The sequence below is a fragment of the Impatiens glandulifera genome, chromosome 1, assembly GCF_907164915.1.
Source record: "Impatiens glandulifera chromosome 1, dImpGla2.1, whole genome shotgun sequence".
NCBI lineage: Eukaryota > Viridiplantae > Streptophyta > Magnoliopsida > Ericales > Balsaminaceae > Impatiens > Impatiens glandulifera.
In genome coordinates, this window is record NC_061862.1 from 81,674,475 (window position 1) to 81,692,143 (window position 17,669).

At 37.0% G+C, this 17,669-nt stretch overlaps 1 protein-coding gene across 2 annotated transcripts; it reads right to left on the reverse strand.

Annotated features, from left to right (window-relative positions):
- Positions 1–5,707: 5,707 nt before the first annotated feature.
- LOC124921867 lies at positions 5,708–13,516 on the reverse strand. 2 transcript variants are annotated; one of them, XM_047462568.1, is made up of 3 exons: positions 13,096–13,516; positions 12,786–12,996; positions 5,708–5,729 (listed from the first exon to the last, which is right to left on the reverse strand). In XM_047462568.1, exons 1-2 carry the CDS (start codon positions 13,444–13,446, stop codon positions 12,823–12,825), a joined length of 525 nt encoding a protein of 174 aa, XP_047318524.1. In that variant the 5' UTR covers positions 13,447–13,516; the 3' UTR covers positions 5,708–5,729; positions 12,786–12,822. The 2 variants fall into 2 exon arrangements, with proteins under 2 accessions (XP_047318524.1, XP_047318523.1); XM_047462567.1 differs by lacking the exon at positions 5,708–5,729 and having other exon boundaries at positions 12,670–12,996.
- Positions 13,517–17,669: the final 4,153 nt, after the last annotated feature.

The window sequence follows — 17,669 nt, forward strand, 5'->3', positions numbered from 1 at the left end:
AGAATAATCAACGACATTACCAGACCATACCTCGTAAGGGATTCTGCAATCAATCCCAGTGTGTGGTGCACGATTTATCAGATAGCAAGCTGTTAAGACAGCCTCGCTCCAGTACTTTCTAGTCAATCCCGCATTAGAGAGCATGCTTCTAACTCTCTCTAACAATGTTTGATTCACCCTTTCTGCTACACCATTCTGCTGTGGTGTACCTCGGACAGTGTGATGTCTTGCAATCCCCATATCCCTACAGAACTCATTAAACTCAGATGAACAGAATTCAAGCCCATTATCTGTTCGCAGCCTCTTAACCTTCTTTCCAGTTTGATTCTCCACCAGTGCCTTCCAATGTTTGAAGGTCTTAAATACCTCGCTCTTATGTCTCAGAAGATACAACCAGGTCATCCTTGAGTAATCATCTATGAATGTTACAAAGTAGCTATAACCTCCTATACCTTCAACTTGAGCAGGACCCCAGCAATCAGAGTGGATATAATCCAGTGTGCCCTTAGTTTTGTGAACTCCCTTACTGAACTTGCGGCGATGTTTTTTCCCGAAAATGCAGTGTTCACACAACTCAAGGTTGGTAACCTTGTGGCCAGATAGAAGATCTCGTTTGGACACAATTTGCATCCCCCTCTCCCCCATATGTCCAAGTCGCATATGCCACAACTTGGTTACATCAGGGTGCCGATTCACAGATTTGGATGCGACCGCAGCAGAACTTGTCAGCGTCTTACCTTGTAGTATATACAAGGTATTCTGTTTAATACCTTTCAGTATTATTTTTGAACCTTTACTGATACACAATGTTCCTTCTTCACCGCTAAACTTGAAACCTTTAGCATCTAAAATGCCTAAAGATATTAAGTTCTTCTTCAGTTGAGGAACATGTCGAACGCCAGTTAGGGTCCGTATCTTACCATCATCAGTCAGAATTTTGATAGTCCCAATACCCACCGTTTTACATATGGCATCATTTCCCATGACAACGTTTCCACCATCATAATCTTCATAGGTATCGAACCACTCTTTGTTCGGACTCATATGATATGAACACCCTGAATCCAACACCCACGTATCAATAGGGTGTAGAGAAGCGTTAGCTACAAGGGCAATGTCCTCCTCCGAGTCGGTGTCTCTGTCTTTATGTGCTATTGCAGCCGTAGAATATTTGCCCCTTTTCTTAGGACAATTATTCTTCCAGTGACCAGGTTCTTTACAATAATTGCAGATGTCTTTAGCATTAGGGCCCTTAGCTTTGTATTTCTGATCCTTCTTCTTTCCAGACCCTTTGTAGTTGACTGTGTTGGCAATCAACCCAGATGCTTGATTGTCTACAATTTCACCGCTCGCCTTATGACGCAGTTCTCTAGTATGAAGTGCTGACCGAACTTCCTCTAGAGTTACAGAGTCTTTACCCACAACGAACGATTGAACAAAATTTTCAAACGAGTTGGGTAAAGATACCAACAGAATTAATGCAGCATCTTCATCTTCGATCTTAACATCTATATTTCTCAATTCAAGTAATATAGTGTTTAACTTATCAAGATGTTCACGAAGAGACTTACCTTCAAGCATACGAAGACTGAACAGACGTTGCTTCAATAACAACTTGTTAGTCAGTGACTTTGTCATGTACAAAGCCTCTAACTTCGACCACAGACCGATTGCGGTATCTTCATCTGATACCTCAGTAATCACTTCATCAGCCAGACAGAGTAAAATTGTTGAGTGCGCCTTCTCTTCCAAGACCTCAAGCTCAGCAGTGATTTTACCAGAGGAAGACTCCTTTGCAGGACCTGCAACTATCTTCGCATTTTCCTTCGACAATGGTGCCCAGACGCCTTGTTGTTTAAGCAAGGCTCGCATTTTGATCTGCCATAGACCAAAACTGTTTCGCCCTGTGAATTTTTCGATTTTCAGATTCATTGAAGACATTCTCTCGCCAGAAAACAAAAATGATAATCTGATCGGATCTAACCCGCTCTGATACCAATTGTTGTGCGGAATGCAAGAAAATAATGAACAATGAAGTGTGGAAATAAACAGATGAAGAGAGATTTCTAATTGTCAAAAGATAAAAATAAAACAGATTACAACTTAATGAAAAAGAATTGCAGCTATCTAAAGTCAGAAAAAAAATAAAACGTAAAACACCTAACTTAATAAGCATAACTGAATAAATGTGAAATAACTGAAATTATTAATTCCTATACTAAAGGCAAAACGTTACAGAGTCGGCTCAAGCCACGGATTTGTTGACTAGCGAATTGGGCTTTGTAGGTGGAGATATAGTTGATAATTACTCTACGAGTTTCAGGTGGAGGCGGCTTCCTATCTTTGAGGAGATCTCCCCATTAAGAGATCAACTAGCTTGTGTGTTTTTAAAGAATGTAGATGGGAATTAATAATGTGGTAACTCCTTTTTGGTGTGAATATGTTTTATGCACCACCTTTCTAAATAATGAATTGGTTGAGGTAAATTATGTTAATAGTATATTTAGAAAATAAATTTTATTTATTTTTATGAATATGTTCATTCTGCAAACATATATGAATCCTCAATTAATAGTTCTTTCTCATAAAGCTGCAGGAACAAATCATTTATAGACCTCTTCCCATGAGCACAAATAGGCTGAGAAAAATTATATGCTCAATTAATTATCTGATCTACTAAGTTTCTTTATTAGATGATTTGATGATTGAGCTGATGAAGAGCAAGTAAGAATATGATTGATTGCTGAAAAATAAGTAAAGAAAAATACTCAAATATTGGGCTATATCAGTTCATCGACCTAATTGTCTTGGGTGAAATTTGTTTAATTTATTAGGTTTTTCTTTAGTGTAGAGGACGTAGAAAAATAAATAGATAATCAGCAACTTATTTAGTTGGTATAAGTTGTTAGTACAAGTTTTTTAACTTGTAAACTTTAGATTATTATATACTTATTTCAGAAAGTTCCTGTTTTAAAATAAACTTTTGACGGGAAATTGGACTAAATGACCCTGCAAATAGGCCTATTTGCATCCGTGGTAATTTTTAATATTTTTTGATCTGATGACCACTTATTTTTTTTTTGACTAATTTACCCTTTTCGCGAAACGCGAAGGGAGTTCGCGTTTCGCGAAGTGAAACAGTCTTGATATATATACTCAAATTTTTTCATTTCTCTCATTTTCTTTCTCTCTCATGCTTTCTTTCCTCCTGAGTTTGTCGCCGGCGGCGTAAACTCCGGCGACGGCGAGCCCTCAAGCATAAATCGACAAGATAAGCAACCTTAAACCCGAATCTATGTTTATATAACAGATTTATGTTCTCATTTCTATTTTTTAATGAAACCCTAACCCTAAATATGTTCTTTTTGGTGATATTGGTTAATATTGGTTCATATTGAATCATATTTGTTCATATTGGGTAGTATTTGTTCATATATGTTCATATTTGTTCATATTGGTGTATTAGTTTGTTCATCTTATTGATTGTTCTTTTGGCTGTGATGATATTTGCAGATGATATCGTTTCTGCTAGTTATTTAACGAAGCGTTAAGTACTTAACGAAGCGTTATGTACTTAGCGAAGCGTTAAGTACTTAACGCTTCGTTAAGTACATAACGCTTCGTTAAGTACTTAGCGCTTCGTTAAGTACTTAGCGCTTCGTTAAGTACTTAACGCTTCGTTAAGTACTAAACGCTTCTGCACGCGCGCGTAGGAAGACGAAGAGGCGCGCGTATATGCACGCGCCTGACCATATATTTTAAAAAATAAAACATTTGGACATTCATTTGTTTCCCTCTTCTATCCTCTCGATTCCTCTCTCTCTACAACCGTCTCACTGAAGAACACATTGACAAGGCCGATCTTCCCGTCCCCCTCGTGTCCTCCCTCTCTATCATTTATTCCCCATAAATCTCAGGTTAGTTTTATTTTGGTTGTTGCATGTCTTTTTTTGGTTATGGGTTTTCATATTTGCATGTTTAGTTTTAGGGTTTTGGCTGTTTCAGTTTATTTGGTTAGGTTTAGCGTTTAATGTTTGTTTCTGGTTATTGATTATTGCATTATATTTGCATGTTTGTTTCTGGTTGTTGGTTATTGTTTCTGGTTTAGGGATTCGCGAAGTACTTAACGCTTCGCGAAGTACTTAACGCTTCGCTAAGTACTTAACGCTTCGTTAAGTACTTAACGCTTCGTTAAGTACTTAACGCTTCGTTAAGTACTTAACGCTTCGTTAAGTACTTAACGTTTGATGTGGTCTATGTATATGATCTTACATTTTTGTTGTTGTTCCTTTTGTAGATGGCAGAAACCACCGTTCCTGATTTCCCTGGACGGATTTCTTGGAAAAGCGCCCTCTGCCTTAAGAAGATTGTAACGAAGTTTGAGGAAATGGATCTTGTGGAGAAGGTGTACAATACCCAATTCCGATATATAGTCTCTGCCCCAGTGTTGCAGTTCTCAGGAACTATTGTACATCACATGTTGCTTAGGAGGGTAACCTCAACCTCCAAGGAGATTACTTTCAATATCAATGGGCAAGAACTTGTGTTTGGTATGAAAGAGTACGCCTTGGTGACGGGCCTAAACTTCGGAAGGTTTCCTGAGGTGAACGAAGAAGAATGCCGAGGTTGTCCACCTCTGTTGGTAAAATATTTTAAAGGGAAGTCGAGTGTAGTAATGCAAGACTTGGAGACTGCTTTTTTGAGATGTAGAGATAAGGAAGATGCCTGGAAGATGGGGCTGGTATGCTTGATTTGCCTGTACCTATTTTCATTTGACCCAAGGAGGGTGGTATTTGCCAAAATCCTCCACATGGTCGAAGACGAGGAAAGTTTCCTCCGATTTCCTTGGGGGAAAGTGACCTTTAGAGCCACCCTCAAGGGTTTGAACAAGAACATGAGACATCTCAGTCACACATATTATAAGAAGAAGAAGAAGAGTACTACTGATCCTTATGCTCCTTTTGCTTATAACATTTATGGGTTTGCACTGGCATTTCAAGTGTGGACATATGAGGTCATCAAAGGTTTTGTTCCTAAATTTGCTAGAAAGAATGAGCTTAATGATCCTCTACGCCCAAGGTTGTTAGTCTATCATTCCAACAGGAAGAACACCTTGATCGAGATAAAGACTGCCCTGGAGACAACGGATCTGACTGAGATGGAAGAGTCCTCCATGGAGAAGAGGTTATACAGTGGTGAGGACTTTGAACAAATAGATGAGTCAACTGATGAATTTTTTGAGGGATTTACAGAAGGGAAGTTAGTGAAGGAGGATTATGATGATGAAGAGGAGGGAAGTGAACCTGAGGATGAACATGAAGAACCTACTTCCAAACCAAACACCCGGAAGAGAAAGGCTGCGCTTAATCTCAAAGAAGCCGTAAACCTGAAGAGGAAGCTTGCTTATGAATCTAGTCCTGCCCACATTCCTAGCCCTCCATCCGCTACTAGTCCTGGATTACCTCCAACATCTTCTGTTGGATGTAAATGTGAAGAGCTGAAAGAGGAGGTAAAGGCGCTGAAGGAGGAGCTCATCAAAGAGGTGAAGGAGGAGCTGAAAGAGATGAAAACAGCTTACGAAGAAACTCAAACAAATCACAAGGCTTATATGAAAAAGTTGGTTGTTAGTATGTGCGAACAGTTATTAGCCAAATCCAACCAAAGGATGGCCAGTTTATTTGTGAAATTAGATAATATGGAGGAGGAGAGGAAGAAGAAGAAGAAGAAGAGCAAATTGGAAAAGAAGGGCAAGACTGAGGTAAGAGAAAGATACTTATCGCTGCGTTAAGTACTTCTCGCTTCGTTAAGTACTTAACGCTGCGTTAAGTACTTAACGCTTCGTTAAGTACTTAACGCTTCGTTAAGTACTTAACGCTTCGTTAAGTACTTAACGCTTCGTTAAGTTCTTAACGCTTCGCTAAGTACTTAACGCTTCGTTAAGTACTTAACGAAGCGTTAAGTACTTATCTTTGGTTGTTCTTAACTAACCACACTGTTGTTTTATTTTTGCAGGAAGGGAATGTGGAGGAGATGAAGACGAATGACAAGGAGATGAAGGATGGGAAGGTGGAGGAGGAGAGTGAGAAGGTGGAGGATATAACTGAAGTAAGTTTTACTTAGTGAAGTCAAATGTTGTTTCGGGAAGTAAACGCTGACCACACTGTTGTTTTCTTTTTGCAGGATGGGAAGGTGGAGGAGATGATGACGAATGAGATGGTGATGAAGGATGAGAAGGTGGAGGAGGAGAGTGAGAAGGTGGAGGATATAACTGAAGTAAGTTTTGATTAGCGAAGTCAAATGTTGTTTCGGGAAGTAATTGTTGATCACACTGTTGTTTTCTTTTTGCAGGATAGGAAGGCGGAGGATAGTGTGGTGAAGGTGGATGGTGGGGAATCTGAGAATAATGTGAAGGTGGATGGTGGTGAGATTGAGACGGATGTAAAGGTCGATGGTGGGGAGACTGATGTAAAGGTGGATGGTGGGGAGACTGAGAATGATGTAAAGGTGGATGGTGGGGAGACTGAGAATAATGTGAAGGTGGATGGTGGTGAGATTGAGACGGATGTAAAGGTCGATGGTGGGGAGACTGATGTAAAGGTGGATGGTGGGGAGACTGAGAATGATGTAAAGGTGGATGGTGGGGAGATGTTGCTCTCCGATATGATGCAAGAGATAATTGATAAAAAGAAGGATAAGGTCAAGGTTGAGAAGGTTGAGAAGGTTGAGAAGAAAGCCAAGGTTGGGAAGGTTAAACTCAAGGTTGGGAAGGTTGAGAAGAAAGTCACGGATGGGAAGGATGAGAACGATGGGAAGGATGGGAAGGATTCGAGGGATGGGAAAGATGAGAACGATGATGATGATTTCCAATTATACAACACTCCACCTAAAGGAGTTGTTCCCAAAAAAAGAGTGAGGAAGCAGAAGAAAGATGAAGACTACACCAACCCTTCTTTGTCAAAACAGCCAAAGACGAATGATCCATTAACTATCAATCCCCTTCAAAAATTTGATGATGAGTTGTTGGTTCAATTACAGAATTGGTTGAAAGATGAAGCTACCAATGATGAGACGAAGACTGTGTTTACTTGCGAAGCACGAAAGAAGTTGTTTGTTAGAGTTCTAACAAAGTCCACATGGCTTAAAGATTCTGTAAGTGTTGCATTTCATATTAATTCTTTAACTTATGAATAAGGTTTTTGATATATGCTGCCTTTTCACCCATTTTGTAGGAAATCGACGCAGTCTGCCACTTGTTGCGCAAAAGGATTGAGCAATATCCCAAGACATATAAACATTGTAAAGTATCAATAGGGGATTGCTTATTAGCAGATATGATGAGGCGAGAGTACCCGAACTACAAAAAAGATCCAGAAAAATTTCCAATATCAGACGTCTTTTCTCAATACTTCTGGGGAGCGCCTCATAGACATATGCCAGAATGGCCACTAGTAGACGATATTTACGTGCCTTTGAACATTGGCAACAAGCATTGGGTACTGTGCGTCGTTCGTGTACAAGATAATCACATTGACGTTTATGACTGCGACTCGGGTATTTATAGGAATCTCGATCCATACATGAGACCTTTGTGTGAGATGTTTCCACGAATATATGCAATGGGAGCGAGTGATGCTGAGCTACAACGGTATCCTAATTTCAATTTCCAGAAACTGACATATAAAAGGTTGCCACACCCAGTCAAAAATGCAGTCCCCAAAAAAGGGGAAGTCCCTAGAGCAGAAGAAAGTGGGGATTGTGGTGTATTTATGCTTATGCACATGGAATACTTGACTGCTGGTTTAGGTGTAGAGAAGGTGACTTCCAATGAAATTGAGTTTTTTCGACAAAAGATGGCGGTCCGGTTATTTCATCAAATTACAGAACCTTAGTTTGTATTGTAATCTTTTATTGATTTTTGGATAGAACTTGACTGCTGCTTATGTATTCTGATCTTGTATTGCTTTTTGGTTAGAACTTGAACTTGATCATGTTATAATATTTGTAGTTTTAATGTAGTCTGGTTGGTTGGTGGTCCGATATTTACATACCAAATAATTGAACATATAAATCAATGTACCAAGTAACTAACTTCAACTCACTTATACCAAGTTTTACTTGACAAAGCGCTTAACGAAGCGTTTAGTACTTAACGAAGCGCTAAGTACTTAACGAAGCGCTAAGTACTTAACGAAGCGCTAAGTACTTAACGAAGCGCTAAGTACTTAACGAAGCGTTAAGTACCCCTACAGTACACAGATACAAATTATCCAAAACACAATACAAATTATCCAAAACATACAACTTATCCAAAACACTTATACAACTTATCCGAGTTCAACTTATCCGAGTACAACTTATCCAAAACATAATACAAATTATCCAAAACATAATACAAATTATCCAAAACATAATACAACTTATCCAAAACACTTATACAACTTATCCCAATCAATCTAAAGGCTCATATTGTTGAGATGATGGTTCGTGCTGTTGAGAAGATGAGTCATGATGCCTAGATGATGATGCTTTTGCAGTAGATGGAGCAGGCATGACTGCTTTGCATGTGGCCCTATTATGTCCTAGTCCACCACATGAGGTGCATCGTCTCGGAGCCTTAGGTAACTCACCTTGAGATGACCTACGCTTTGTTTGTGGACGCCCTTTCTTAACCTTCACAGGTGGTTTTAGACATACGCGTTCCTTGATCATTTCGGGAATATCCCAATCGTCTTCATCACCAGCAGGGTAACATGTCTCCGCATATGCATTCATCCAAGATTCAGTTGTGTAATATCTGTAAGAATGGAAAATAAAACGATTAAACAATTGGTTAAATAGATTGAACATGTGAGCTGAATAATACCTTGAACAAAAGTCATAACAAACCAAATTGCGGTGACGGGCAGCAGCCATTGCATGAGTACAAGGAAGACCAGAAACTTCAAATACCCTACAAGTGCAGTTCATGTCTTTCAAATTGACTTTAAAATGAGACTGATTGTCATGCACATAAAACTCGAATCGGTTAAGCGATGATACTGTATAGAATCTAGCCTTCTCGAATCCCTCACGTAACCACTTTTCATATGTTGGAGATAACACTTCTCGGTGGTTGGACGCTCTTTCTCTTCTCTCATTAAACCAACCTTGTATTGTCAATCTTAAATAATCGGCCATTGAGGAAATGGGGTACTTTCTGGCTTCCCTGCTCTGACTATTAAAACTCTCAGCATAATTGCTTGTTAGTTGATTGTATCGCTTACCGGGGAAAAATGCTCTACTCCATCTTTGAAATCCAATTTCTTCCAAATAGGCAGCAATCCTATTATCTTTAACCCTTATCTTGTCAAAAAAACGATTGAATTCGTGGACGGTGTACGCACGAGAAGCCATATCAAACTCCATATGACAATTATCAGTTTTGAATTTCGCGTTGATATTCATCTTTATGTGATATGTGCACGCACCGTGGTATGCTTCTGGAAAAACAGCACATAAGGCATTGGCGATGCTTGGGTGTCTATCGGATACGAAGACGAGATCATCAACTAATCCAATTGCTTCTCTCAATTTTTGCATAAAATAAGTCCAAGAGTTATTATTCTCTGAATCAACAACTCCGAATGCGACAGGATATAATTGTTCATTAGCATCTAATGCAATAGCCACCAATAGTTGGCCTCCCACCTTGTGCTTAAGAAAACTGGCATCAACACACAATACGGGACGACAAAATGCCTTGAAACCCCTAATAGAGAGGCCTAGGGACATGAACATATACTTGAAGTGCCCGAACTCGTCTGTTTGGATGTCTGTTATGGTACCAGGATTATGCTTCTCCAACATGTATAAGTATGAGGGTAATTTTTCATATGAATCCTCAACCGTTCCTCGCACCGCCACTAATGCCATTTCCCTAGCCCTCCAAGCCTTATTATAAGTCAAATTTACCCCATAAGTTGCCTGCATGTCTTCAATTATTTTCTTAGGCAAGTGATTATGGTGATGGTCCATATACTTACTCTTCACGCACTGCCCAATAACCCATGCTGGTGTTTGCATTTTTTTCTCTGGCCTAGATAGAACTGAGCATGAGTGTTGTTGGTCGAATTTCCGGATCTCAAACATCTCAGATAATTTACCTTTCACGGCACGCAATCTCCACTTGCATTTCTCATCCAAACATTTCACATACCAAAGATGTTTTCTTGACTTCTCCACCTTGAATTCAAAATGATTAGCCATCGCATATTTATAGAGCATCAGTTGTAGTTCTTTTTTATTTTCAAACAAGGCACCGACTTCCAATACAGTTTCAGTAGTTAACGCCAACGCAAATGAGGGGTCTGTCGGTGATATGTCTGTCGGTGATATGTCTGTGGGTGATATGTCTGTCGATGGTGTACCAAATGATGACCTTCTTGCACTACTTGGTGTACCAAATGATGATCTTCTTGCACTAGTAGGTGTACCCGTTGATGCTCTTCTCGCACTATGTGGTGTAGGTATCGATGCATGCAAGTCCTCAGTAAGTGGGATGTGAGGCAAAGAGTTATCTCCTGCTTCATTACTTTCAACAAAGACCTCCGAGGGTAAAGCTTCTGGTACAATTTTCTGAGTAAATTGTGGGAGAATACTTTCTTGAGTTGGGTAGGTAAGTAGTGGTATCTTTTCTTTAGTAAATTGTGACTTCTCTACTACAGACACAAACAATGGTGACACAGTTCTACCCAAAATCAAGCGTGATAAATATATGTTCAGATCCTCATCATCTTCAATAAAAACGGGTTTAGGATTTGTGATATTCGGAATATCATACTTCACTTGCAGCACTAAATCATAGGTACATTTCTGCACTTGAAGTCTTTGATGGAGTTTATCGATTAATTCAGCATAACGAGTACTTTGGGGTACATCCAATGTTTTGATTGAAGAGGCATCAAAAAACAATATTCCATTAGCATCAACTTTCCACTCTCCATTATAGAAAACGAAAACTTCGGCTGCAAGAAAAATGGGAAACGGGATAATTAATACTGTGAAATGGAAACCCTTAGCGAAGCGTTAAGTACTTAGCGAAACGGTAAGTACTTAGCGAAACGGTAAGTACTTAGCGAAACGGTAAGTACTTAGCGAAACGGGAAGTACTTAGCGAAACGGGAAGTATCATCAGATGAAACCCTAAACAACGCAGTGATTCGAAAATGCATAAATGAACATCAATAAACTTGAAATACATAAACTTACCAATTGTTACAGTGCTTGTGCTCGTCGTGGAGCTCATTGAGTGCCGCCGTTGAACTCCGTCGCCGGCGAGATTAGAGAGAAGGAGGAGAAAAGCGGAAGGGAAGAGAGAGAAGAAGAAGAAAAGAAATGAAAAAAAGATGGCCGGATTTGATTATATAGTAAGGGTATTCTGGACTTTTCACAGCGTCTCACTTCGCGAAACGCGAAGTCCCTTCGCGTTACGCGAAAAGGGTAATTTCGTCCAAAAAAAATTAAGTGGTCACCAGATCAATTTCAATTATCTGGTGACCACGGAGGCAATTTGCCTTATTTGCAGGGTCATTTCATCCAATTTCCCCTTTTGACAAGTCAATTTACTTTGGTGTGTGAAAACATATTTTTTTTTAAATAAATTATGAAGAAGTTTATTAGTCTAATTTCGACTATAAGAAAATAACGCATATTTATGCATTTAGCGGCTTGTTTATTATGAGAAGTTTATGATATAAATAAGAATCGCTTAAATATAATGATAAAAAAATATATGAATGTATATCCGAAATTAGGGATGACAATGGGTAGTAAAGCATCTATTCCCGAACCGATTTTCATTTTATTACCCGACCCCGAACCCGACGAATATATTTATTTGTATTCTCATCCCCGATTCGTCGGGTACTCGATCCCTAATATTTACCCATTACCTAATTTGTTGAAAAACTAGTGAGAATAATGTTGAAAAATTAGAGAGAAATGTTAAAGACAAGAGATTGATGATAAAAAATGAGAGGAGGAAAATCATTACTCATATATATATATATATATATATAAAGTACCTTTATACAGTACATACCTCATTTGGTAAAATAAAATATTTTTCTCTTTCTTGTATTTTTTTTCAAGATATATTTACTCTTTTTTGCTAAATGAGGTAGGTGTTGTACTCGATCGGGTAACCTTTTACCATTCTTATCTTGACCCCGAAGTCGACCCCGACAATCGAGTACTCACGGATATCGGATATACAGGTACCTATTGTCATTTCAACACAACAAAAATTAACTATTTTTTAAACAATATAAAAAAAAAAAAAAAAAAAAAAAAAGTAAAAATATCACCAACTAACAACATAAAAATAAGCATTAACAACCTCGTAGAATCCTAAAGAAATCACAACTAATTTACCATCGTTATCGTTGTCGAGTCAAATGATCCACAAAAAATAATTGAAAGTGAGACCTAATGACTCAATTCATTTAAGTTTTTTAATCTAAAGTTCCCAACAAATCATTGACTCATATGCAAACTCAAAATCAAACTCACAGTCATCTCATTTGGAATGCAAGAGCAAGTAGTGAGGCTATGTTGTTGATTTAAGCCACTGGTTGAGGAGGTGAATGGGAATGTCAGTCACACAATGTGTAAGTCATCAAAATGATAACCATATGATCCATGAAAGAGTTTTCTTTTTAATTTCCTCCAATTACAACTTCTAGCATAATAACCAATAAGATTAGCTAGCATTCTACAAGGAGGAGCAGCTTAATAAATGAATGAAAAGAAGAAGAAGAAGAAATACATATGCTTTTTAATGGTCTAATCATCAAAATCCTCATCTTCCTTCTTGACTTGTCCAAATCCTTTTGGTCCAGCTCTCGAAACCTTTGGTTTCTTATCACTCTTCTTGCCTTTCTTCTTGGCTGATTCCTCTTTCTCAAATTTCTCCTTCTCCCTCTTCTGTAAGAAATCAGTCACTCCTATGTAGATAACCTATAGATAGATTATCAATTAGTACTTCATAAACAAGTAGATGATGATGATGATGATGATTGATTCAACCAGCCAGCCAGCCAACCAGCCTTTACTTACTCCAATGGTGAGAATAGACAGGCTTATGAAAGCGATGATGAGAAGAGTCTGGATAATGGTGGCTTCCACGTTTCCACTTCCGCTCGAAACAACAATTTCCTGTGTTTTTTCAACTGGGTTTGCTTGTACAGGAATGGAATCTTCAGGAACGGCGGAAATTCGCCGAAATCTAACAGGAATTTCACGGCGAGGGTGAATATTACTAATCCTGCAAGGCGGAACCAGTGGAGAGAATGTTGAGAGAGATTGAGTATAAATGTTGAACGATAGAGATGATGAACGAGAATCTGAATTCAGAACGGGAGAGAAAACAAGTGTAGATGAAGATGATATGGTCCCTATTGAAACCATTTTTCATCTGGGTTTTTTCTACTCTATCCCTTTCTTCCCTCTTCTTTGAAGATGGGTTGTTGATGGCCTCTGCAAGAGCTTAGGAGATCCATTGTTAGCTGACAACTGTCATATTGTGCCATATCCGTAATAGTTGTTAATTAAATTTTATTTTAAATTAAAAAAATATATATTGTTTTTTTATTTTTTAATTGATTTATCACGTAAATTAAATTATATTTACATAAGTTTTTAATGTATTTTCTTATATAAATTGAGAATTTTTTTTTTTGTAGAGATCTATTTATCTTAATTTGTTAAATATGGTTTGAAGGGTTAAAACATGTGTAAATTAAGAAAAAAATATCTGAAAAAAAAATTGGATTTCATTTGTTTGTGAGAAAATTTTAAACGATTAAAAAAATGTTGATTAATAGTTGGAGTTTTATACTACACAATTTAAAATTCAAGTCAATACAATTCGAGTTTCAAATACAATAAACTCTCGATAAAATAATATTCGATAAAATTATAATATCGGTAAAATAATATTCTATAAAATTATAGTATTAATAAAATAATAAATTCTTATAGTCCCGACTCGGGCCGAATAGCTAAAGTAATAATTTCGATAAATTTGTTAAGTAATAATTTATTGGCGCATTTAGGTCTTCACCGATAAATAAAGTAATAATATACTATTTTTTTATAATACAGAGTGCCTTAGTGAAATATTAGTCTATCGTTGTCTGTTTTGTATGAAAATTTATATCCATTTGAATCTCATCCCTCACTTTTTGCAAAGTTTTATGAAGTTGTAGAGTTCTTCTATCATATTGTAGGAGAAAATCATTAAGTTTCATTGCTGTTCTAACTGCTTCTTTGCGAGAAAGAGCCTCCAAAACACGACTATCATCCTCATTGTCTCCATCTTGTTTGTTTTCTCTAAAACCCTCAATGATTTCTTCATCAGTTTAAATCTCGGTCGTGTTGTTTTCACCCGGATAATTCAAAAGTTGATCCACATTCATTGTGTTATGATAGTGTAACTCCTTTATTGTTGACCTTAATTCCCTAATATCTTCTTCTAAAGGCTGTGAAACCACATTTTCTACCGAACGAAGATTGCAATGTTGAAATTAATTTACAATTATGGTATTCTTAACATCGTTCATCAAAGTTGAGATAGAAATGTTGATTGCATCTAAAACATTGATCTTCTCTGGATTTGTTTCTCCAGCCTCAAAACCCTCTAAAATAGAACGACAAAATTTGTGACGATAATGCATCTTAAATGCTCTTATAATTCCTGCATCACATGGATGAATTTTTGAAGTTGTATTGGGTGGTAAGAAGAACAATTCAACATTTTGTAACCCTTGAATTACCTTTGGATGGGTAGGACAATTGTCAATAACCAATAAAACCTTTCGTCCATCCATCTTTTTGTCGAACCATCGAACATATTCTTCAAACAATACTTCAGTCATCCACGCTCGTTTATTGGCACGATATTGACAATTTAAACTTTGTAAATTATCATTTTTGAAGCAACGTGGTTTCGCAAACTTACAGATGATCCATAATGGCATTTTCTTTTACCCATCTTCATTGCAACAAATGGCTATTGTCATTCTTTCTTTGTCCTTTTTTCTTCCCTCGAGTTGTTTTTAGTCAATGAGTGATCAACTTGTAATCTATAAAACAACTCAGTTTCATCCATGTTGAAAACATCTTTCATGGCAAACAGCCCTAGTTTCAAGCTTGCATAACGTTATAGAAATATCAAGTTGAAGTTAGTTCAAGTCACGTTTATTCAACGACTTACAACATAATAACCAGAAAAACTTCGATAGATTCACAACTGCATCGTAGACATCTTCCGAAGTTAAGCCATGTGTCGCTAGAGGAAGAAAATATTTTATTATGATATGACAATCGTGACTCTTAAACCTCGAATCTTCTTTTCATTCAAGTCAACACAGCCCGCAATGTTAGAACAGAATCCTTCCGGCATCTTTAATTTTTTTTAAAATTCACAGAATTTTTTCTTTTGACTAGGAGAAAGTGCGTATGGGGAAGCGAGACATTGAAGAACTCCATTGACCTCAACGGAATGTAATGAGTGTTTTATGCCCATCAATAGTAAATCTTTATGAGCCTTCAGTTCATCTTTCGTCTTCTCTTTCACATTCATCATTGTTCTGACAATGTTATCACAAATATTTTTCTCAATATGCATGACACCTAAATTATGTCTCAACAATAGAGTTTTCCAGTATGGCAGAGTAAAGAATATAGATAATTTGTTTTAATTATCTCCTCACACATCATGACAGATTTTTGTTCTTTTTGTACTTAAAACAACATCTTTTAAATTTCGAGCTTGCATACAGGCTTCCGTACCTGAGAATAGTGGAGGGGCCATTCAATACTCAGTATTACAATCAAAGTTTTCACGTTCTTTTCGGAATCTATGGTTAGGGGGAGGAAATGATTGTGACACATATAACACTTTATCTAGCAATTTGTCAATCTCATTGAAGCGGTACCATTAATACAACACGGACAATCAAATTTCTCTTAGTACTCCAACCGGATAGATTTGCATATGTAGGGAAGTCGTTAATAGTCCATAACAATGCAGCATGCATGTTAAAATACTTTGAATTGGTTGCATCAAAAGTTTAAACACTTATATGTCATAAGGCATGCAATTTTTCAATTAATGGTTGCTGAAAAATATCAATCGCATCACTAGGACTCTTAGGACCGTGAATCAATATGGGTAACATGAAGTTACTTGAATCCATGCATATCGTCGGTGGTACATTATAAGGTATTATAACAACCGGTCAAATGTTGTACAATTGTTTTCCATTAATAAATGGTTGAAACCAATCACTAGCCAAATAAAGTCTTACGATTTGGGGATCTGAAGAGAAATCAGTGTAGTGTTCATCAAACGACTTCTAGGTCATAGAATCTGCGGGATGCCTCAAGAATTCGTCGTCTACTCGACTATCTTTTTTTCATCTCATTAATGGAGTCGTTTTTGAAGACATGTATAACTTTTGAAGCTTTGGTGTTAATGGAAAATAACGTAGCACCTTATCTGGAATGTGTTTTCCATTTTGTTTATTCCGAGTTGTACCACTTAACTTATTAATCTTCCATCTCGAGGTACCACACACCTTACAACGTTGCAGATCGTTATCTTGTTTACGGTACCTGTAATAATTTTTTTATACTCATAATAAGAATTGGGTAAATGAGAATTTACTGGTAAAATCTCATCTTTAAGTAAATTTAGCAATAGGTCGAATGATGTATTTTTTCATTGGTCAACATTCTTAATATGATGCAACTTCAATAATGTGAAAGTCTTTGAAATTCGAGTACCTTTATACAAAAGCTGCTTTGAATCATCCAACAATTTGTAGAATGTTTTATCATCGTCAACTGAATCTTCAGAGCTAGATTGTTGAATGTTGGGATACAAATCATTAAGAATATCTTCCATATACTAGTTATTAACATCATTATCAACATCATCAAATGTATTCTCTTCTTATATAATATTATCGTTAACATCATCTTCAATCTTTGATTTGTCATCAACATCATTATCAACATCATCAACGTCATCATCATTAATATCATTTGTGGAGCTCTTTTTACCGTGAAAACACCAAAAATAGTAGTCCAATCTTATACCGTATATAATTAGATGTGTCTTAACAATACTAACATTCTCATAGTGTTGATTTGCACATTTAACGTAGGGACACGCAATTTTTCCCTTCCAGTAGCGCATTGAGCAAAGTTTAGGAATTGTTCAACGTCTTTCATATAATGTGGATGATCTCAACGTAGAAGTATTCAACTTTTGTCCGACATTTCCATTTTCCACTGTAATCTATGTATATATCACGTTTTAGAAACTTATTTATCAAGGTTTCCAAATAAATTTAGGTATATATGACTTAGATTCAGAAATTTATAATAGTCTAATTAAATGGTAAGAAGACATGATTCTGAATTAGAAGTTGTGATAAAAGTGTTAATCAATAGATTTTCTGAAACCTTATTTGTCTCCATGAATCATTATAACTCAAATCACTGCAACATAAACCATCTAGAACTTGCCTAACATGCTCACACGCCACAAACTGTTTATAAACATTGAAATTGGAAAAACTCATTTTAATCATGACTACACAACAACAACCCATTTTGCACTT

What these genes read in the sequence shown, in the direction of transcription:
- LOC124921867 (XM_047462568.1), bottom strand. Translation starts at nt 13,446, where the DNA reads ATGGTTTCAATAGGGACCATATCATCTTCATCTACACTTGTTTTCTCT. An exon ending in TGTCTATTCTCACCATTGGA is followed by an intron (nt 12,997 to 13,095) that starts GTAAGTAAAGGC and finishes ATCTATCTATAG; the next exon opens with GTTATCTACATAGGAGTGAC.